Source organism: Heteronotia binoei, chromosome 3 (genome assembly GCF_032191835.1).
Source record: "Heteronotia binoei isolate CCM8104 ecotype False Entrance Well chromosome 3, APGP_CSIRO_Hbin_v1, whole genome shotgun sequence".
In the NCBI taxonomy this organism is placed as follows: Eukaryota; Metazoa; Chordata; class Lepidosauria; order Squamata; family Gekkonidae; genus Heteronotia; species Heteronotia binoei.
Genome location: NC_083225.1, coordinates 68,408,017 through 68,430,838, shown reverse-complemented (window position 1 = coordinate 68,430,838; position 22,822 = coordinate 68,408,017). Strand labels below are relative to the sequence as shown.

The 22,822-nt window shown below is 44.9% G+C and overlaps 1 protein-coding gene across 5 annotated transcripts in view; it reads right to left on the bottom strand.

The window, feature by feature from the left end:
* FRMPD4 (FERM and PDZ domain containing 4) overlaps positions 1 to 22,822 on the bottom strand; it is a 378,612-nt gene that overhangs the window by 93,231 nt on the left and 262,559 nt on the right. For all 5 annotated transcript variants that reach the window (XM_060233967.1, XM_060233963.1, XM_060233964.1 and 2 more), the window contains exon 2: positions 22,231 to 22,347. In XM_060233967.1, the coding sequence (XP_060089950.1) occupies positions 22,231 to 22,347 (117 nt within the window). The remainder of the gene's footprint in view (positions 1 to 22,230; positions 22,348 to 22,822) is intronic.

Sequence of the window (22,822 nt, the reverse complement as noted above, 5' to 3'; positions counted from 1 at the left end):
TTGGAGTTGGGAGTAAGCAGTGAAGTGGCCAAGTTTGCAGATGACACTAAATTGCTCAGGGTGGTGAGAACTAGAGAGGATTGTGAGGCACTCCAAAGGGATCTGTTGAGGCTGGGTGAGTGGGCATCATCTAGGGTTGCCAATCCCCAGGTGGGGGCAGGGGATCCCCAGGTTTGGAGGCCCTCCCCCCGCTTCAGGGTCATCAGAAAGCGGGGGGAAGGGAGGGAAATGTCTGCTGGGAACTCTGTTATTCCCTATGGAGATTTATTCTCATAGAAAATCATGTAGAATTGATCCGCAGGTATCTGGGGCTCTGGGGCGACTGTTTTTTGGGGTAGAGGCACCATATTTTCAGTATAGCATCTAGTGCCTCTCCCCAAAATACCCACCAAGTTTCAAAAAGATTGGACAAGGGGGTCCAATTCTATGAGCCCCAAAAGAAGGTGCCCCTATCCTTCATTATTTCCTATGGAAGGTAGGAATTGAAAAGGTGTGCCGTCCCTTTAAATGTGAAGGCCAGAACTCCCTTTGGAGTTCAATTATGCTTGTCACAACCTTGATCTTGGCTCCACCCCTAATGTCTCCTGGCTCCACCCCCAAAGTCCCCTGATATTTCTTGAATTGGACTTGGCAACCCTAGCGTCAACATGGCAGATGAGGTTCAGTGTGGCCAAGTGCAAAGTAATGCACATTGGGGCCAAGAATCCCAGCTACAAATACAAGTTGATGGGGTATGAACTGGCAGAGGCTGACCAAGAGAGAGATCTTGGGGTCATGGTAGATAACTCACTGAAAATGTCAAGACGGTGTGTGGTTACAATAAAAAACACCAACACCATGCTGGGAATTATTAGGAAGGGAATTGAAAACAAATCAGGCAGTATCGTAATGCTGCTGTATAAATCGATGGTATGGTCTCATTTGGAATACTGTGTACAATTTTGGTCACTGAACCTCAAAAGGGAATTGAAAACAAATCAGGCAGTATCGTAATGCTGCTGTATAAATCGATGGTATGGTCTCATTTGGAATACTGTGTACAATTTTGGTCACTGAACCTCAAAAAGGATATTATAGCATTGGAAAAAGTCCAGAAAAGGGCAACTAGAATGATTAAAGGTTTGGAACACTTTCCCTATGAAGAAAGGTTAAAACGCTTGGGGCTCTTTAGCTTGGAGAAACATCGACTGTGGGGTGACATGATAGAAGTTTACAAGATTATGCATGGGATGGAGAAAGTAGAGAAAGAAGTACTTTTCTCCCTTTCTCACAATACAAGAACTCGTGGGCATTCAATGAAATCGCTGAGCAGTTGGGTTAGAATGGATAAAAGGAAGTATTTCTTCACTCAAAGGGTGATTAACATGTGGAATTCACTGCCACAGGAGGGGGTGGCGGCTGCAAGCATAGCCAGCTTCAAGAGGGAATTGGATAAAAATATGGATCAGAGGTCCATCAGTGGCTATTAGCCACAGGATATTATTGGAACTGTCTGGGGCAGTATTCTTGGTGCTTGGGGGGGTTCAAAGTGGAAGGGCTTCTAGACCCACTTGTGAACCTTCTGATGGCACTTGGGGGGGGGATTGGCCACTGTGTGACACAGAGTGTTGGACTGAATTGGCCATTGGCCTGATCCAACATGGCTTTTCTTGTGTTCCTACAGTGGCTCTCCTCCTTCCTTGAAGGTCGGGGACAAAGGGTGGCAATTGGGGGGGAACTATCTCAGAGACACCCACTTCACTGTGGGGTGCCTCAGGGGGCAGTTCTCTCCCCGATGTTGTTCAACATCTACATGCGCCCCCTTGCCCAGATTACATGGAGGTACGGGCTTGGCTGTCATCAGTACGCTGATGATACCCAGCTCTATCTATTGATGGACGGCCGGACTGGCGATGTCCCTATAAATCTGGATCAGGCGTTACAAATCGTGGCTGACTGGCTCAGGCTGAGTGGGCTGAAGTTGAATCCGGCGAAGACTGAGGTCCTTTGCGTGGGCCGCGGCGGACCAGGAGGGGAGATCACCCTACCGGCTTTTGACGGTGCGCCACTGATACCAGTGCGCAGGGTCAAGAGCCTGGGAGTGCTACTGGAATCCTCGTTATCAATGGAGGCCCAGATAGCTGCCACTGCTAGATCCGCCTTCTTCCATCTCAAGAGGGCGAGGCAGTTGGCTCCCTTCTTGGAACGCAGCGACCTAGGAACTGTGATCCACGCAACGGTCACCTCGAGACTAGACTACTGCAATGCCCTCTACATGGGGCTGCCCTTATACCGAACATGGAAACTTCAGGTAGTGCAGAACGCGGCGGCCAGGCTGCTGGTGGGACTACCTCGGTGGGAACACGTACAGCCTGGGCTGCGGGACCTGCACTGGCTGCCGGTTGTTTACCGTGTTCGCTATAAGGTGCTGGTTATTACCTTTAAAGCCCTATATGGCCGAGGACCTGCCTACCTTAGGGACCGCCTCTCCCCATATGTTCCCCAGAGAGCACTGAGATCCAGCTCTCAAAATCTTCTACAAATCCCTGGGCCAAGAGAGGCTTGACTGAAGACAACCAGGGAGCAAGCCTTTTCAGCAATGGCCCCTTGATGGTGGAATCAACTTCCAGAGATGGTGCGAGCCCTGCGGGACCTGAATCAGTTCCGCAGGGCTTGCAAAACCTTTCTCTTTCAGCTTGCCTTTAAGACAGAACCTGGCTAAACTGATCTGTAGCCACCTAGCCATCTTATGCATGATTGTGATCTACAGTACCTTATAGCACCTGTTTTATCTATTTTAATTAATTTATGTAACTGAATTGTATTTAAAATTGTTTGCTTACATTGTATTTTATTCAAATCATGGTATTCCATGTCTGTGAGCCGCCCTGAGCCCGCCTTTGGTGGGGGAGGGCGGGATATAAAAATAAATTTACTTTACTTTACTTACTTCTTATGCAGAGCACACAGGCAGCTCAAACTAAAGCAGTGGCACCCACCTTCCTTGTAACTGATCACTATTAAAAAGAAAGAATCCCCAGTGTAAAGACTTTATATAAGAACTATCTCAACACATCTAATGCAAAAACCTGTGACTTTTTAATGATCGATTTTCCAGATTTATTTAGCTACAGAATAAATCATAAGAGTCAGAAGAATTTTCAAAACCAACAAGATGGATTGTGTAATATTTACAAAAAAATCTTAACTGAATTCTAGTCAGGCTAACCTAAAAAGGAAAAATGATATAATTATTAAACAATCCATTGTGTTAAAAAGCCAGTGTGATTATCATGTGATCAATATTGTTCTCTTTATTTCTGCAAGTAGGTCTGTACTGGATTATTCTGAAGCAGTGTGTCGCCATGCATTACAGTGGACATGAACTGGTGATGTTGTCTGCTCTGAACTCTATAACTTTCGTTTCTTGCAACTGCTTGAAGAAATGTATATCTAACTGCTAAGACATGTGCAGGAAGGATGGGAAGAAAGAATGCTTTGTAGTTGATTTGGCTAGCTTAGTTATCATGTTGCTCTGACAATGGAGCAGTAAGACTTAGCCATTGACCTTGATGCGCTAAATATGTCTAGGTTGGTTTAATCCTTCTTGTGGGAACCAGCAGGTTTTACGCATGTTTTGACTATAATTTGAAGTAACCATATTGCTTTCATCATTCCTGGCTTGGCTGTCCACAGCACAAGGCTATGCTCTGCATATTATTTCAATAAACATTTTACTCTTTTAACATGAGAACTGGTTGTTCAGGTCAATAACCGGCAGAACCTTACACAGTGTATCATAAACAGAAGACATGCCCTTTCTATTACTGTTTGAATGTTGATTGTATGCAATTTTGCAAACTTCAGAACAAGCAAAGAGCTGCTTGCTTTCCACCATTTCAGATGGGGGCAGGAGTCTGTATTTTGTATTTAAAAAAACATAAAATATTAAAAAGTAAAATATATAATAAAACATTTCCATACATATCAACAATTATCAATCCATTCATTAAAAGCCCAAGATGGCAGGTTTCTGATTTCCATTATATTAATTCAGTGAGACTGTTGGTGCTGTAAGGTAATAACCGTTGAAGGTGAGTTTGAATAATTTGGTCTCACAGGCACTGTAGAACTGTGACAGGGTCCTGATGTTTTCGAGGAGGGCATTCCACAAAGTGGGGGCTATTACTGAGAACACTCTGGCTCTGGTGGTGGATAATCGAGCTTCTTTTGGTCCAGGGATCTTTAATCCAGGGATTTAAAAGAAACAACACCCCCCCCCCTCTAGCTGGGATGCAAGGAGCACCAGAATGAGTGCTCCTTGCATCCAAGCTAGAGAACTTTAGAGAAGTGTTTCTCACCCTCACCCTGCTGTATGGAAAGCACTTTATTAAGCACCAATGGCAGCCATCCAAAACCATTTTAAAATGGCAAGTGAAAGCCCAGACTCAAAAACTGCAGTGTGTCATAGTACCACTGCAGATGAGAAAGAAATTCAAGTTCTCACTCAGCCACCAAGTCTATTTTGTGACCGTGGTCAGTTACCTTCTCTATGCCTAACCTGTAGGGCTGCCATCCTGCGAATGAGACGTGCAGATCTGGGACTTCTTATGAGGATAACATATGGAAGAAGGGGGAATCCTGTAGGTTGGAGTTTCCCATTTGCAGGGTCACGACCCGGCACCAGGCAACAGAAGTCTTAATACCAAGTCACAAGAAAAGCCAAAGCTAGCCCCGCCCCCAGCAAAGCATGAGCTCTGCTCTGCTTCCTTCCTTTCCTGTCTTTGTGTTGTGTAGGTAAAAGCTAGGCTTGAAGACTGACACAGGCTGCAAAGTCTGAGCTCCGTTTTCCTTCCTTCCATATCCCTACGTCTCTGTGTTGTGCAGAGGAAAGCTAGGCTTGAAGACTGACACAGGCTACAAAGCCTGAGCTCTGTTAGGCTTCCTTCCATCCCCCAATGTCTGTGTGTTGTGCAGAGAGGAGCTAGGCTGCCTCTCCTCCCTTCTTCCCCCCTTCCGAGTGTTTGAGAGAAAAAGCTGGAGTCCACTGGCATTTTAGACCCCTGAAGTGTTCTTCAAAGTATGAGCTTTCATCTGCCTTGCAGTATGTTCTTTTGGGGAGATTTTCCCAGGAGGCCTGGGCGGCAAAGAAAGGGGAGATGCTTTTTTCAGCTGAAAGGGGTGGGGAGTGGGCATTCTAGTAGCTTTTTTTTTATCAAATGACCCCTGGGCAGAATTGTTGCTGGCTGGGGTCATCTGATGGTGAGTAAAGCTCTTTTTTTTTCTTTTGTCCCCCCTTCTTTCTTTCTTTCCCTGCAACTGATGCTCTGTCTGTGTTCTTGGTGCTGGGGTGGAAGGAAGCAACAGTGGGAGGGCTTCTAGTACCCTGGCCCCACTGGTGGACATTCTGGTGCTTTTTGGGCACTGTATGAGAGAATTTTGGACTGGATGGTCCACTGGCCTGATCCAACATGGCTTCTCTTATGCTCTTTCTTTTCATGGCTTTCTTTCCTTTCCTTCCATTTCATTCTTTCCCTTTCTCTTTCTTTCCGTGCATTTTTACTGGATGAAACTTTTCTGTTCATCATACTGTTGTTGCAGACATAGGAGCTCTGCCAATGAAAAGATGTCACCTCCAGTTGTAGCCAGCTGGCCTTTGAATGAGATTTCTGTGTGAGTGAGTGAGAGGTGTGGGGCAGAAAGAGATTATTGTAGATTACTGCTGTATATCTCAACAGCACTGGAAGTAATGGTACTATGAACTTGGCATCATTTTACTGGTCCTGCTTTTAACAGCTGTCTGATACCAAAATTAAATTCCTCCTGTAGATATTAAAAAGGATGAAAGAAGTTCACTAGCTAAATATATGCACAACAGGTTGCTTTTAAAGGTATGGGAAACAGCCAGTAAAAAGCTGCAAGCCCCTCATAAATATCCTTTTTGGGATAACTGCAGAAAAGCTTGTATGAACTTCATATAACTTGAAATTAATTCATTAATTGCAGTACAGTTCTCTGCTACCTTTCACAGCAATTTCCCAGTGTTTCAGCCAAGGAAAAGTATGAAAAATAGCTGTCAAAAGATTTTCTGAAAACTATGCAAACTTGGTTGTAGCTTGAGGCAGGATTCCAGTAGTAGCAGTTGAAGGAAGGGCCTACTAAATGTGTCAGCATATTTTGAGATAGAGCAGCTGTCAGGGCCCAGTGTGTGTGGTACACAGTGCTGACATTCCTGATGGCAAAGACAGCAGCACTCCCAATTGCATACAGTGTCCAGTGCTGTTGAGGAAGACATGTGTGGGTGATGCAAGCAATTGAACATGGGCATTAGAAGTGCTTGCAAGCTGGAGAAGAACACACAAACAGACATGCGCATGCAGGTATAGGGGTGGAAAGAGAGGACCCTGGAAATGTATGAAAAAGTTGCAGACCACCCACTTTCCACCCCCATTTTGGCTCAGCATGAGTTCCAGAGAGTTTTTCTGAAAACGAAGTTACTTCAGAAGAAGAGGCAGGTTTAGGGGAGTGCCCTGGAAGTGACATCTCAGGAAGAAGTGGAGTTTGGGTTCAGTTTGCCCCAAAAGTGACATCACTTGACCCTTGACTTGGAAGTGACACCACAGGAAATGACATAATTTCTGTCTCCCAGCTTCACCCCCAAAGTCTCCTGGCTCCATCCCCAAATTTTAGCGGGCCGCGAAGGAGAAGTGTAAAAAGGACCGGGCCACAGGAAGAAAAAGTTTGGGAAACCCTGCTAAGTCATTCTGAGTTTCCTGGGGTAAAGGTAAGATAAAAATATGGTAAAGATGAGAATTAAAATATAAATAGCAGAAAGGATTCCAACCAATAGTTTCCCCCAACATGCTACTATAGCATGAACATTTTTTTAAAGACAGAAATGAACTCCCTTTAATCCCTACAGTCTGAAATGGTTCAGCATAGCAAAAGTTGCACTCTGTGTCTGCTATAATCTTTCTGTTGAGCTCCATTCTATTAAAGCAATTTATTAATTTGATGAACTCCTTTGTTTAATTGATCACACACTCAGCTTTTATAACATTGCAAATAGAAAGCAAGTTACCCAAGCTAAATCAAAACAAACTATTTGATGGAATAGTGAAACTGGGTTGTATATACCACAGTTTTAATTTAATTTAGGGATGCCAATCCCCAGGTAGGGGCAGGGGATTTCATGAGCTCCAGCCCACCACCAGCCAGGTGGCTGGCAGGGGAGATCCCACCTACAAGCCCCACCCTCAGTAGTGACCATAGGGTGGCCATTCCTCTCCATCCCCTCCTGCAAGGAAAAATAAAAGAGAAAAGAGCAGGTGCTGTGCTTGCCTGCCCTGCAAGTGGCAAACTGCAGGGCAGATGCATGCAACACCCACTCAATCCAAAAAGGAACTGCCAGCTCTTGCCCTGGAAGAGGTGAGCTTGCCTCCTGCATTGCAGATGCATGTGGCACCAGTTCTTTCCAAGCAGGGCCACTGGCTCCTGGCTCCTGCAAAAGGGTGACTTTGCCTCTTACAGGCAGGCATGCGTGGCCTTCACTCCCACCCCCAACCGCTTGGGGGGCAACAGCGGGAGGGCTTCTAGCGTCCTGACCCCACTGGTGGACCTCCTGATGGCACCTGGTTTTCTGGCCACTGTGTGACAGAGTGTTGGATTGGATGGGCGACTGGCCTCATCCAATATGGTTTCTCTTATGTTCGTATGTTCATTTAAATAGTTATAAAAACGTGGAGGTGTGCATGCGCTACGTGATGCCATCATATTGCGGATGGCCATGCCCCTCCTGGAACGCCCTTTCAAATTCCCCCACCAGGGAGTAGATAGGACCTGGCAATCCTAGTTTTAAAAGTTCAGATGGAGTTGTCTTCAGACTCTTCAAGGGAATAAATTCAATACTCATAAAAAATTAAGACTGAGACTAGAAATTGTCCTCAGTCCCACAACAGAATGACAAACACAGTTCCTACATCTGCTCCACTAAACGCTCCCTTCTTTTGGCTTCTGACTTTCTATTGCATAGAGAAGCTCACAGCGTTGTCTATGGCAGTAGCATAACTAGGATGATATGCTTGGGATACCTGCCACAGCAGGCTCAGCCAGGGTAGATATGATTAACAGATCACAAAGGAGCACATAACCTAGTTACAAGGGTTTTATAATGTTAACCTGTAGGGTCCAGTTGCATAGGGTCCAATTTTATTTCATTAAAATCATTAAGATGCTGTTTGTCCCACCAACTACGGCAGTTCAAGATGGCTTAGAAGAGGTTGACCTGCAGTGTAATAAATCATTAAACCAACGTTAAGATTATGGAACAGTATAATTTCCCCTACGGACAGTCATTTTAGCTGTTTAATGACTGACTGAACAGAATGGCTTTACATTATTTACAGAAGAGAGTGCCTTATGCATTTTCACATTGTGGAGGCTGCTAATGAGAATGGGCCTAAGCTGTGGTGATCATAACATCTCAAAGAAAAGGTTCAACCAAGAGAGAAGCAGAGCTGTGGCAAGCAGGATCATAATCGTCAGGCAGAAGAAGATGAAAGCGTGCAAACCTGGATGTGGTTCAGTGACTTGCTATTACAGTACTTATTTGTGAAATTGTGTAAACCTCAAAAATGCCAATAAAATATTGCTGATGCGATGAACTTCTTGCCCGTACATTTACAGCCCATTTGAGTAGTTTCACTTTAATAAGATTGTGAGTGTGTGTGTGGGGGGGGAGGGGGTTCTTGGAAGAAAATTGTTTTCTTGACCATTTCTTCCCATAAATAAATGAGAAACTACATTTCTGCAGCTTCTTTCCAATGGTTGCAGAATGGCTTTTTGGCAGAGCTGTCATCCATCATATTGTAATAGACTGCGTTTAGCAACTACTATTTATAGTGAGCCTGACGCCAAAGCAATTTTTCAGACTGTGCAATGACTTGGGAGATGTTATTGTAGAAAACCATCGGTTCAAATGTAAATTGCCAATTACTTATAACTTGCATTTATGGGCTCCTTTGGTAAAATATTGACCTGCCTTGGTAGGACTGTTTAATATTATTTACATTTCTGAAGTGGTTATGAGCCAGAATTACAATGGTAGATCATGGCCTAGGAAGAAGAAGATGAAGATATTGGATTTATATCCCGCCCTCCACTCCGAAGAGTCTCAGAGCGGCTCACAATCTCCTTTACCTTCCTCCCCCACAACAGACACCCTGTGAGGTGGTTGGGGCTGGAGACAGCTCTCACAGCAGCTGCCCTTTCAAGGACAACCTCTGCCAGAGCTATGGATGACCCAAGGCCATGCCAGCAGGTGCAAGTGGAGGAGAGGGGAATCAAACCCAATTCTCCCAGATAAGAGTCCGCACACTTAACCACTACACCAAACTGGAAAACGAAGGAGAATTTAAACCGTGATATTACTACAATGTGAATATATACTATTCATTATTGTCATTTTAAATGTCCTTTGTTTTCAAGGAATTAGTGCGTACTACCTTTAGTTTTTTTAAAAAGCAATACTTGCTTTAGTGGAGTGTTGTTTTCTTTTAACAAGAAGTCTCACAATCCTGTCAATTTTTTCATATTGAAAAGTGGAACCCATTAGTATTGATTATTCTAACTACACATTAGCTTTGCTGCAGCCCTGTTTTCTGTCTCAGCAGAGACCTTTCAAAAGGGCTCTATTTAATCACCATCAACCATTTTGCTGCATTTGCTGTTGATTTATATGCCAGGCTGGTTAATTGTGTGTGTGTGTGTGTGAAGTGTCATCAAATCACAGCTGACATGATGAGCCCATAAGGTTTTCAAGGCAAGAGATGAGCAGAGGTGGGTTGCCATTGCCTGACTCTGCAATGTGACCTGAATTTCCTTGATCATCTCTCATCCAAGTACTAGCTGCCAATGCTGACTCTGCTTAGCTTTTGAGAGCTGATAAGATAAGGGTAGCCTGAGCCATCCAGATCAGGCACCAGTTAATTTAGTCTTCTATATTATATACAGCATCAATAGCAACTGCTTATCCTGCTCTAATCATAGTTCCCACTACTTGCCAAAAATTGGGCTAATTCAGAGCTTGAACCCAAACTTAATCACAAGGCACATTTTGGAGAATCAGAATGACTCTCCATGGGGCCATTTCAGGAGAAGCCAGAGGGGAAGGGGGACTTTTCATGTTGCTATTGTAATTTAAAAGCCTTTGCTGCTAGCCTGAAGACCAACAGATAAACCAGAGATGAATAGCCCAACTGTAGTCTGAGCCATAATGCAGATAGGAAAGATTTAAATGTTGCGCCCAATGCATTACAAATTTATGCAGGTAAGCACTTCTTGGTGGACTCCATGAGGACTGGTCGTTTAAATCAGCCATCAGTGCCCAGAATGTTAAACACGCATACCATGCTCTGACAGACTCAATACTGCACTTACTTACACATGTGCTTAACCACAGTGAAGGTAATAGATTTCAGTATCCCGCACAGGGCTGTAACCGACACTATTTTTCCTACATTAAAATGTATCCATGGGGAACTGAAATAATGTAGAGGCTCAGAGCTTGAATTGTAAAATGCACATATAAAGAATGAAATACATCTAAGAAGAAAGGAGAGAGCACAAACATCCCTGTTCTTTTGGATCTCTCATCCTAAGGTCTAATAAACATGCTATCTGTGTCCAAACAATCTGGGTTTTAATTATGGAAAACTGATTAAACCCTCTAAGGAAGCATGTTTACGTATCTGTTTGCCTTGTTCCCCTTTGTAATCCAAGATAATTACTTCCCTTTTCAGAAAAAAATACTGTCTAAAGATATGGGCAAAACACTTCAGTTCCTTTCATTCTGCATGAAACAGTTCATTACAAAATGATGGCAGAATACTGAGAAAATCTGAACTATCCTCTTCAGCTGGTCTCTTACTTTACATGTTTAATCTCTGTGACCACAGCAAAATTTAATTAAAAAACTACTGCCATTTTTATAAGCCAGTCTAAATACTATACAACTGATAACAGAATTATGTTTATTTGGATCAAATAACAAAGTCCATCTTTTTTACATATCCATACCATATATGCCCATCTTTTTTGTAAATGTGTGATACTACTGAGAAATATTAAATAAGGTACCCTTGTTCTGTGTGATGGAATGGTATCGGGGTTGTAATGTATATGTGAATAGTCATATGAGCACATACACTTACATAAGCTTCACAAATTTGACTATTCATAATTCAGGTTCATGCATAAGGCATATAAAAACAAATTCAATAATAGACTCTTCACAAAAGTTGCTGAAATTTCCTCCACCCAAACCACACACACACACACACACTAATCTACATAATTCTATTGCAGCTGAGTTGCAGCTGCTGGATAAATTAGGTTTGTACTCTGCTAGTGTACATACTACCTCTGTTTCTTGCTTGCCTTAAAAGTCCCTTGCTGGAGTCCCCATTAGTTGGCTGTGACCTGATGGTACATAGGTATGCCAGTGGGATGAGCCTAATAAACTTATGCCAGCATTGCAACAAAGGTATTATACTGATCTCCCCACATAGCATTATACCCATAAAAAGGTGTTATAACTAAAAGCACCCACTGGCATCAGTGGAGAGACCCTCAGTCCCTGTCCCCTCACCATCTGTATCTCGCCCTCCTACAGGTAGATCAAAGGATGACTGACTCAGTAGGTAACACTGAGGTTCTCAGCCCAACTGCCTTCTACCATCAGTGGCAAGCATTGTCTCCTATGAGATGTTATGAGCCAGCAGACTGTTGCTGCATACTGCTGAGGGAAGACATGGATTGGGTGCTAGTGGCCAGGAACCTTTCAGACAGCTTGGTGTAATAAGCCATTTCTTGGAGGCTCAAAGCAGCAGCTTTGAGGAGAGTCATGATGATGCCAGTGATGGGCACTCTGAGCTGTTGCAAGGTTCTGAGATTGGTAGAGATTTGGGGGTTAAAAGCACATTTTGAAATGCCATCTTGGTTTTGCAATAAAATATATATTTTGTTATGATTTTACCAGAAGGCAAGGGAAGTCAAGTGGCCGGAATCCCTATTTCTCTCTTAAAGAAGAATGGCTGTTGGCAGGGAAAGTTTTGCAGAGGATAGCTTAGTTTTGGCATTTACCTAGAGCTCTCGTATGGGGGCTGCAGGTCCAAGGCTATGCTTGTAGTGGCTTCCCTCAGAGGTGGGAAAGAACTGAGGAGGTGTTCTGAAGATTTGTGATGGCTCCAGACTTCACTAGAGAGGACACTTTTGTAGTCACAGAATCAGAGAATTCCTTCCCCTTTGACTCTTCAGCAGCTGCCAGTGGTTGCGGTGACCAGACTTGCGTGACCAATCAGGTGCCAGCCTGACAAAATGAGGGGCAGAGTTTCCAGGCACAGACCTGGAAGCCAACGTTTTCACTCTGGTCCACCTCTCCAGCTATGAAGCAGCTGTAGTCCACACCTACCACATCAGTCAGATCCTGCTTCCCTGGCCACCTTCTCTAGACTTTCACACGTTGCAACAGTGTTTGATATGTGGGCTGGTAGGTGGGTTTCTGTTGCATGCTTGTCACAGCTTTTCACAGGCAGTTTTGGAATAGGGCCAAAGCCAGTTTAGGTGAGGTTGCACACAGGGAGAGCATTCCTCCCTCAGTTCTCTCTTTGCCTCCATGGAACTATGGACACTGGATTATACCCACAGCAGGGAGAGAGGGAGGGGTGTGCCTGCACAGAAGACACTAGATGAACAACAACGACATGTAAGTGCAACCCTGTGTGCCTGACTACTCTGGTCTGGGGACTCTTGCAAGGGGTCTTGAGGAGGCATCTGCATTATGCTCACCTTGGAAATTGGTGCCTGGATCTACTCTCAGCTGGTAAGGGAACCAAGCACTGGTGGATACCCACATGGGACCCCTGGATGTACCATCCCACAGTTGTTCCCCCAGCAGGGGGGATGGGGGGTGTCATTGAGCAACAGGTGAGTCACACAATGCAGGATCCATGCCCTATGCTGTACCAATGCTCCTACAACTGTATTCTGTAAAAGCTGTAGCTCTTTCTTCTCCAGCATAATGTGATATGTTGGTTATTCTTCCCTTCGCCTTGCTCCACCTTCAGCCCTCACTCTGTAAACAGCACCCTCACTTCTTACCTCTTTGCCAGCTCACAGATCTGAGGGAGCTGTCCAATGAATAAATACTTGTGGTGCATGTAACATTTGATTGCTTCAATACGAAAGCTTACATTATGAATAAAACGTAGTTGGTCTTAAAGGTGCACTTGTCTACTGCTTTGTTCAATTTCAATGCAGTGATTACTCAAGGTAGGAGCCCATCTATTTACTCAATGCAAGGGCTCATTTGCTCACAAAAGTCAAACTGAACACAGTGAAAACCATAAAAGAAGTCATTCCAATAAAAACATAAATGAAACATGCAAAATCAATAAAAATTATGCCAATAAAAACAGGTAATACAAGCAATCCAGGGCATTACAGCACATGAAAATCCCAATAAGATTTTGAATAACTGCAAAGCCTGCCATGGAGCAAGATACTGAGCTTCCCTGAGTCATTTGTTCATGTTAGAGGACTAAGAAAAGGAACAGGTTGTGATGTGCAGAAACCTAAATAATAGCTAGCTATACAGTCTAGCAATGACACACCTGAGATTAGCATTCTAGTGGTGCTTTTAATTTCACTGGGAGCTTATTCTCATAAATAGATCTTGTTGTCTGAGCTGGCTATATACGGCTAGATCTCCTTTTCTTAAAAATGAGCTGGTTAAGAAAACAATAGCAAACTGTCCAAATCCATTGGAACTCTACCAGCACAGCCCTGCCCCACAATATGCCCACCTCAAATACTTGTCCACAAGGCAGTCAGAGGAATTCTTTTGATGATACTGACTCTACCAATGACTCAACCATTACTCAGTGAAGAACTATAGCACTAACTTAATGAGGCCTTAGCACCAGCCACATCATTTTTATTAAATACATCAAATATCAAACCTAGTTTGTTTCTGCTCATAAATCCCCCTCCCCTTAAAACATTTGTAAGGCCACTAGAACAGTGCAACACAGAAAGTTTACACTTGTAGCTTTACATAAAGATCTCTCCTCAGAAGGATCCTCAATAGTCATATTTGGCAAAATGTTTCCAGAATTTTTCTAAAATACAGTCAGGATTGCCATCTTCATATATTCACAAATGTTTCTGCTCTGTGATTTATCAGTCAATCATAGCTGTGGATTCCCCCCCCCCCCATTATAGTTTCTTGTTGCTTTCCAAAATGTCATTCAATGGGGTTTGATCAATGGAGTTAAGCAGCTGGCACAGATGGCACAGGTAGCATTACAGAGGGCTGGAAGGCATTTTTGGTATACAAAGACATTTGTTTAGCATGATTAGCATATACCTAAAGTTTTACAAAATGTGACATAAGTACTATGTAATGACATAGCAAGGAATGTTTCCTTTTATACATATCAGCAATTGTCTACAACCTGCCAAAACAGACACCCCCTAAAAATGTCCTTTATTTTAATTTTTGAGGCATGTAAATTAAGGATTAGCTTTGATTAATCTGCACAATCATGGACAAAATGAGCAAAATCTACTTTAGTTATCTCCAAACAGTGCATTGAAAAATACAAATAAGCCTTCAAACAATTACTAAACATCACATTCATGTCAGCCTCTTGACCAAAGCACAATGGAAGTATCACATTCACACCAAATACCATACAGACAGCATTTGCTCATCAGGCAGTAGCTCTTCTTACACAGAGGCCTTTCTAAATCTGAAACCCATCATTAATCCCCATGCTCCAACAAGGACCTCCTGAATTTATTTTATTAGATTTATATCCCAGCTTCCCCGTAAGGAGTTCAGGGTAGCTAACAATCAATAAAACACAACGTAGAATATAAAATATAAACAATCAAGGAATTACCATATCATAAAATAAACAATTAAAATTACACGAGGAAATTATCAGATATGGCACTCATGATGTTATTACAGTAATGTTGGCCAAGACTATCAGTTATGTGGCAACTTGACAGCTCCCATTAGTCATTAAATACAATGCAGAATAGTTCAGCCTTACAAGCCCTGTAAGACTGTGAGAGGTCCCGCAGGGCTCTGATGTTTTCTGGTAGCACATTCCACCATGTGGGAGCTACCACAGAGAAAGCCCTGGCCCTGGTGGTAGTCAGCTGGGTTTTCATTAGCCCAGGGATCGTTGTGAGCATGGGACCATCAGGAGCAACACCAGAGTGACCTCATCTTGCTACTCCTCTTAGTATACACACAAACAGAGGTATGAGGTAGAGTACCCTCATTGTCAACACACAGGCCTTAACAGTAGGTTCTTTAACAACAAAAGTGGAGTTTTGCATTTAAAGGCTTAGATGTGTAAGCAGAAACATAAATGGAAATAGCAGAGTTTTGCTTGTACAAGATCATGTGCAAACCTAGCTCTTTTCTCTCTTGATATATATTATGTATATACGGAGCAATATTCTGGCTAAGTACAGAATATATGAAACAATAAAATGGTAAATGGGAATCAAAGATCTTGACCAATCCATTTGTTACTCATGAAATAAACTGATTAGTATATTTGTGAGCTTCAGCAGTGAATATTGAAGACATTGGGCATTTTCGCACTGACCTTAATCGGCAGCGACGTCCCTCTTCACCGCTCAGGATCTGCGCGGATTTTGCACCAATTGCTGCGGAGCACCCGGAAGAGCCGCAAAGTCCCGCGGCTTTTGCGGCGCAAATGGAAACTGGTTTTTGGCGGTTTCCATTTGCGCCGCAAAAGCCGCAGGACTTTGCGGCTCTTCTGGGTGCTCCGCAGCAATTGGTGTGAAATCCGCACAGATCCTGCACGGTGAAGAGGGATGTCGCTGCCGATTAAGGTCAGTGCGAAAACGCCCATTATTAGCTGTTATGGATATGTTGGGGAGCAGAGATGGTTGATGACACATCGTTAGTCACGCTTATGTCTAACTGATTTTTTTTTTTAAATTTTCTTGGCGCTTCAGGAGAACAGCTGCACTTGCATTTTTTTTAAAAATGTAGCTGGCACAAAAAATTGCAATAAAGGAATGCAAAACCAAAGTGATTCAAATGAAGCCTGGGTCAAAGGCTTTTTTTGAGCAGGAATGCACAGGAATGCATTTCCGGCTGGCTTGGCATCAGGGGTGTGTGGCTTAATATGCAAATGAGTTCATACTGGGCTTTTTCTACAAAAAACTTTGTGGGAAACAATGGTGGTGTCAGGGGGTGTGGCTTAATATGCAAATGATTCTTGCTGGACTTTTTCTTTTTAAAAGCCCTGTTTAAGACACTTAGAGCGCAATCCGGGGGGGGGGGAAGTCTTTTGGAAGCAGATGAGCAAATACGTGGGTGCAGGAAGGTTTTGCGCCAACATACAACCGGCATCGCTACAGCGGAGAGAAGGTATGTGGGCGGGGGGCAGTGATGTCTGAGGGCTGCACCCGAGCATGGGTGGAAGTGAGGTGGAGCGTGGTGTTCAGGAGGAGAAGGGGGTGGAGTTGGGGGCGTGGCCAAGCTTAGGCAACTTCCTGAGCAGTTTAGCCCATGACACACACCCTGCCGAGAGGCGCAACTTTACGCCTGCAAAAACAGTAGCATGCCCCATAGGCACTCGTTGAAACCAAAAACAAAGGTTGCCTCCACCGCTGCGGAAGCTCGCAAACCCCTTAGGGAGCGGCATGATTGCCTTGCCAATCCCCTTGCACCTCGGGCTGACGAGCTCCCTCCCCAGCACCCAATAGTGGTCTCCCCCCCTCCTAGAAATACTTTCGCTCTGGCCTTGCACAACTCAGTTGTTAGGGAGAGGAGCGCATGGCAGGAAGTTCTGCTGGTGAGCTCTTGGCCATACGGACTTAGAGTGAGGGACAGGCAGGCACATGTGACGGGTTTTGCACCTCACGGTTGCTTTGACAGTATCTTTGACTTGCGAGGCGGAGAGAGAGGTCTCTCTCCTGGGGCTAACTGCTCTTGTTTCCAGGTCTCTGCAGGTTCCAGGCTTCCGGAGGCTCTGCATGCGAGGACTGTCACCCATGGCTGGTTAAGTTCCACTGCCCCCTCAGCCTTCCCCTCCCTTCGCTCTCGACCACTTGGTGTGCGAGCATCTCTGGCACTTGAACCAGGCAGTGGGCTCCGGCAGGGGGCATCTGCTGACCTCGCTCCCCTGTGCTGCTGCCTGCTCCCTTCCCTTGGTCTGCCCTCTGCTGCATTTCCAACCCCTGGCAGGGCACGGGGCATGTGTGTGTGGCAACTGCTCTGTTGCAGGGAGGTGGGTCAGAGGCTGTCCCTTTAAGAGAGCGCCCGGCTGAAACGCAGCCTGCTCTTCCAGCCGCCACCCCTGTAGGTGCTCTTGATATCTGTCTCCATTTTGCAGGTGGGACTCCAACAGAGAGGCTTCCATGTGTGCCACTCCACCGCCCTTCCACTCCCTCAGCTGCTTCTGCCCGCCACTCGGAGCAGAGCCTCACCCACGGCGAGACTGCCCAGTGCGCACCAGGGAAACTGTTGCACTCTGTTCCGGAAGAATAAAGTCTGAGCTGTGCCCTCTGTTGTCTCTCCTGCTTGGCATATGCTGCACGTTCCTGAGGCAACCCCCCTCTGTTAGTGCCTCTCCGAAGGAGTGCCTGGGAGGATGGGCAGACTTGGTTCTTGGGGGCAGGGAATGGGCTATGAGATACCATGCTGCCCCCCACGTGGCTGGACAGAGGAGGGGGGGTGCCGCCCCAGGGCTGCTGTGCACTGGGCACCTTGGAGGGGGTTGCTGAAGTGGATGCATGCCCAGCAGCTCGCACTCTGAGTGTGGCCCCCAGGGGAGGTGTTCCTTGCACATAGTGGGAGGCGGCAGCAGGGTAACACCGGGGGGGGGGGGAACCTGGGGTGGTGTCTTTTAGACTTGGTCTGGCCACTTCCAGACACACATTACAGCTGCTGTCTAGGACAGAGAACTTCTGCACTTGGCATTTCCTGCTTGTCCGTGCATGCCCCTGGCCACCAGCCTGTCATTGGCAGAGTCCGTGACAGCGGGAGGGAGTGGGGGGATTGATGGCCTCGCCTGGTCACGTGAATCGGCTGGCCAATACCATGGTCCTGCGTGAGCCTGCGCCTCCCCCACCCCCGCCTCGGCGGCAGGCCAATGGCATGCGCCTGGGCGGAATCACCATGGCGACGGGTTCTCTCTTGCTCGTCGGGCCCCTCTTCCCTCTCTCAGCGTGGTATTCCATCTCCCCTTTGGAAGCCAACAAGCGGCGCCATAGATCCGCCCACGCTCGAGCGCCCGCCCGCCACATATGTCTGGATTGGGCTGCCCATAGAGCACAAGTTAGAAATAACTAACCATTGTAAGCAAAATGATAACCAGTGCTACCACAGGAAATTAAAACCCATTAGAGTATCATTGTGCCGCAGAGAGCAGTATTAGGTGGAATGTGGGCTACTGTGCTAGTGAGGATCCTATACTGCACTCATAAGGCTTTATACACATACCATTATGCAGATGAGGTTAGGATTTACAAATTTAACCCAAATTTCAAATTCATACCTGTCAGTATTTATTGCAAATTTTGTACAGGAAAGTCTTCTGGGTCCATAAGGACTATAAAATTCGTTTGTGTCATAAATTTTCATAGAAGTCATGAAGTGCATCTTTGAATTGGGCTCTAATTTATACAAGTTTTTGTCACAAATACATCTGTTTATCTTTAAGATGCTGTAAGATTTATTTTTTTGGCTTTGCTTTAATTCATGGGTACACAGCATAACATCCAAGGGCTATACGAAACCCAGTGAGGCAGGCAGGAGGCAATGTTGGGAAGAAGCACCAGACCAGCCTGACACCTCTGCTAGAAACCTGCATTCTGGCCCTTCACAAAGTTCCTACAATAGTCACTGCTTGTTGCCCTGTAGTTTTTAGCCATAGACCAGGGGTGGCCAACGGTAGCTCTCCAGATGTTTTTTGCCTACAACTCCCATCAGCCCCAGCCATTGGCCATGCTGGCTGGGGTTGATGAGAGTTGTAGGCAAAAAACATCTGGAGAGCTACCGTTGGCCACCCCTGCTATAGACAGCTGTGACAAAGATATACCACAGTGTCTCATGAGTTGCACAGCTTGGCTTTGTGTCTGACAACTGCTGAAGGTATAGTTGCCATTCGCTACATAATACTAAATGATAGTCGGTTAACTCAATGGGGAGATACACTACTTTGTGTTCAAATGTTTGTTTTGTCTTTTCTATTTTAAATTATTTCGTTGCCACAGAATCATGGATACTGAAGTCTCTCACGCAAGGAACACAACACAAATAGGCACATCATACTGACTACTAAGTCAAAATGTAGGGTTACTGATTTTCTAAAATCATTCTGAGTTCATGGAATTTGATACTGAGTCTCATTATCAACACAGGAAAAACAAGCCGTAATTATTGTGCCAGATGCTGCATTTCCATAAGCCTGTTCAATGACATAGCACCATCTTTAGAAGTATACTGTAGGGTTCCATGTCAGGTCATAATCAAGAATCCGGAGTGTTTTCAGCAGATAGTAAACAGCATCCAGGTATTCCATTCTATATTCTATATGCTAAACCCCACTGATTTCACAAGCATAAATCTCCCATTGAAATCATATGAGATTTTAAAATGCTTAATCAGGTCATACCAATTATGTGTTATTAAGTCACAAGGCTTTCAACAAAACCTAAATCTAAGCAGATATCCCTAGACTTTCCTTTTTTAAAATGCAGTTTATTGTCATAAAGGCAGTGTGGAATCACTAAATGCTTGAAAAGTATTTTCACTATGAAAATATTTTCAGCCTATTAATTTTTTGTTAAGAGAAATATTAGTAATACGTAAATGCACTTGTTACATGAGACAGGTTACCAGAAAAGGGGAAATTTTAGGTTCTAAGAATACCATAATTTAGAAACAATTCTAAACAGATGTTTTCAGAATCCTACCAAAGCCTAGTCAGCGGGCTTATACCCAGGAAAGTGGTCCTTAGGATCACACTGTAATACTACTTTAATTATTATTGTTGTTCTTATTAAATTTGCATTCTGACTTTTGGATGAAGGTTCAACAAATTTAAATATATATAGTCCCTTTGGACACAAGATGGTATCCCCTCTTGACTGAAATATTTGAAACCAGCACATGTTCATTCATGAGGCATGCTTGGATCTAGGCTTGCCAATCCCCAGGTCCCAGCAGGGGTTCTCCCGCTTTACCAAGCCCCTTCCCACTCCCAGTCTGCTGGCTGGGGGGGGGGGGGGAAGCCCCACCCACATAGCCACCATGTGCCTTTCCACCTCCACTTGGAAAGGCTGCTTCTTGGGATGGTGTTTCTGTGTTTTTAAGGCTGAATGGGGGTGGGGGGAGCAGGCAGAACAACATGGCTGCTCCCAGTGACTGTGAAAGCAGCCCAGACCCTCCGTTGTTTGCACAATCTTTTCAGAGGTAGTTTACATAGGAAAGGTAAACCTGAACCTTTGGTTGCTCTGTGTTACTTGGAAGAAGTTGGAAGTTCAGCAACTCGTGAGTAGAGATGCCAGTCCCTCACTTCAGAGTCATCAGAAACAGGGTGGGGATGTCTGCTGGGCACTTCATTATTCCCTATGGAGATCGATTTCCATAGGGTATAATGGAGAATTGATCTGGGGGTATCTGGGGCTCTGGAGGGGCTGTTTTTTGTCTCTTTGAGGTAGAGGCACCATATTTTCAGCATAGCATCTGATGATTCTCCTCAAAATGTTCTCCAAGTTTCAAAAAGATTGGACCAGGGGGCCCAATTCTATGAACCCCAAAAGAAGGTGCTGCTATCCATTATTTCTAATATAGGGAAGGCATTTAAAAGGTGTGTGGTTCTTTTAAAAGTGATGGCCAGAACTCCGTTCAATTGTGCTTGTCACAACTTTGCTTGTGGCTCCACCCCCCAATGTATCCTGGCTCCACCCCCAAAGTCTCCTGTCTCTATCCCCAAAGTCCCCAGATACTTCTTGAATTGGACTTGGCAACCCTACTTGGATCTAAATATAACAACAACAACAACAACAATAATAATAATACTTTTTATTTATATCCCACCCTCCTCGCCGAAGCAGGCTCAGGGTGGCTCACAACACATAAATACAATGTATAATAAAACCATACATGATAATTACAATTGCAATTATATAAAATCATCCTTAAATCATTAAAACAACTTGTATTAAAATTAACATTATGGTGCTATAACTAAGGTCTTCTATAAAATTTAGTGGCTAAGACATATCCAGCGAGGCTTCCTTGGCTCGGTATTAAGTGAAGGCTATTTTAAAGAGGTAGATCTTGCAGGCCCTGCAGAATTGGTCTAGACATCGCAGGGCCCGCACCTCCTCCGGGAGTTGATTCCACAGTAGAGGAGCTGCTATAGAGAAGGCCCGATCCCGGGTAGTCTTCAATCTGGCCTCCCTTGGCCCAGGGATATTCAGCTGGTTCTTTCCAGCTGACCTCAGCGCTCTCTGGGGAGAGATGGTCCCTCAAGTAGGCAGGTCCTCGGCCATATAGGGCTTTAAAGGTAATAACCAGCACTTTGTAATGAACTCGGTACACCACCGGCAGCCAGTGCAGTCCGCGCAGCCCCGGCTGTACATGCTCCCATCTTGAAAGCCCCAACAGCAGCCTAGCCGCCATGTTCTGCACTCACTGCAGCCACCGGGTTCAGCACAAGGGCAGCCCCATGTAAAGGGCATTACAGTAGTCCAGCCGTTGCATGGATCACTGTTGCCAGGTCCTGGCACCCAAGGAAGGGGGCCAACTGCTTCGCCCGTCGAAGATGAAAAAACGCGGACTTGGCAGTGGCCGCTATCTGTGCCTCCATGGATAATGAAGGCTCCAGAAGAACCCCCAAGCTCTTGACCGTATGGGCCGCTTTCAGCGACACACCGTCAAAAACCGGAAGGGGGATTTCCCTTCCCAGGGCACTGCGGCCCAAGCAAAGGACCTCTGTCTTCGTTGGATTCAACTTCAACCCACTCAGCCTGAGCCAACCTGCCACGGCCTGCAATGCTAGGTCCAGGTTTTCCGGGACGCAGTCAGGCTGGCCATCCATTGGTAGATAGAGCTGGGTGTCATCTGCATATTGGTGGCACCCAAGCCCAAACCTCCGGGCAATCTATGTGTACAGTTCATCCACTTACTTGATGAAGAAGTCTCTCCCATCTCTGTTTGCCGTCATCTCCCATCCATAGGAAGGTCCCTGGTTCAAGTTCCAGGTTCCTGAAGGGGGAGGCCAGCCTGAAGACTTGGTCCTGTGGCTAAAACAAAGAAAATGCATAAATGTGTAGTAATAAGTAATATTGCTATTCAGCTCAAGAGATTCTATGTATCAACTATAGAATGGGTTCTGTTAAAAAAGTAGTCTAAATATGAAAAACCTCTCATCCTATACAATATCTTTCAAGTTTCCTCAAGACATTTATGATCATAACTTGTTACAAAAGCCAAAGTTTATCAGCAAGATGCAAGAAACACATTTATTTGGCTACTTTTACATACCACCACTGCCCAGAACAGAAGACATTCTCCCTACACTGTTGTCTCTGTAGTGGCACTAAGACATTATTCGACAACCTGCATTTTGTGAATTCAGATATCATGACAAACTGATATCATAGTTAAGACAAACTGGCTAGCAAGCCAGCTACAAACTCTGGTTTGAATTCCCAGTTTGATGCCAACCAACAAACCTCTAGCTCATTGAATCATCTGAATCACAACTAACTGCAGGGT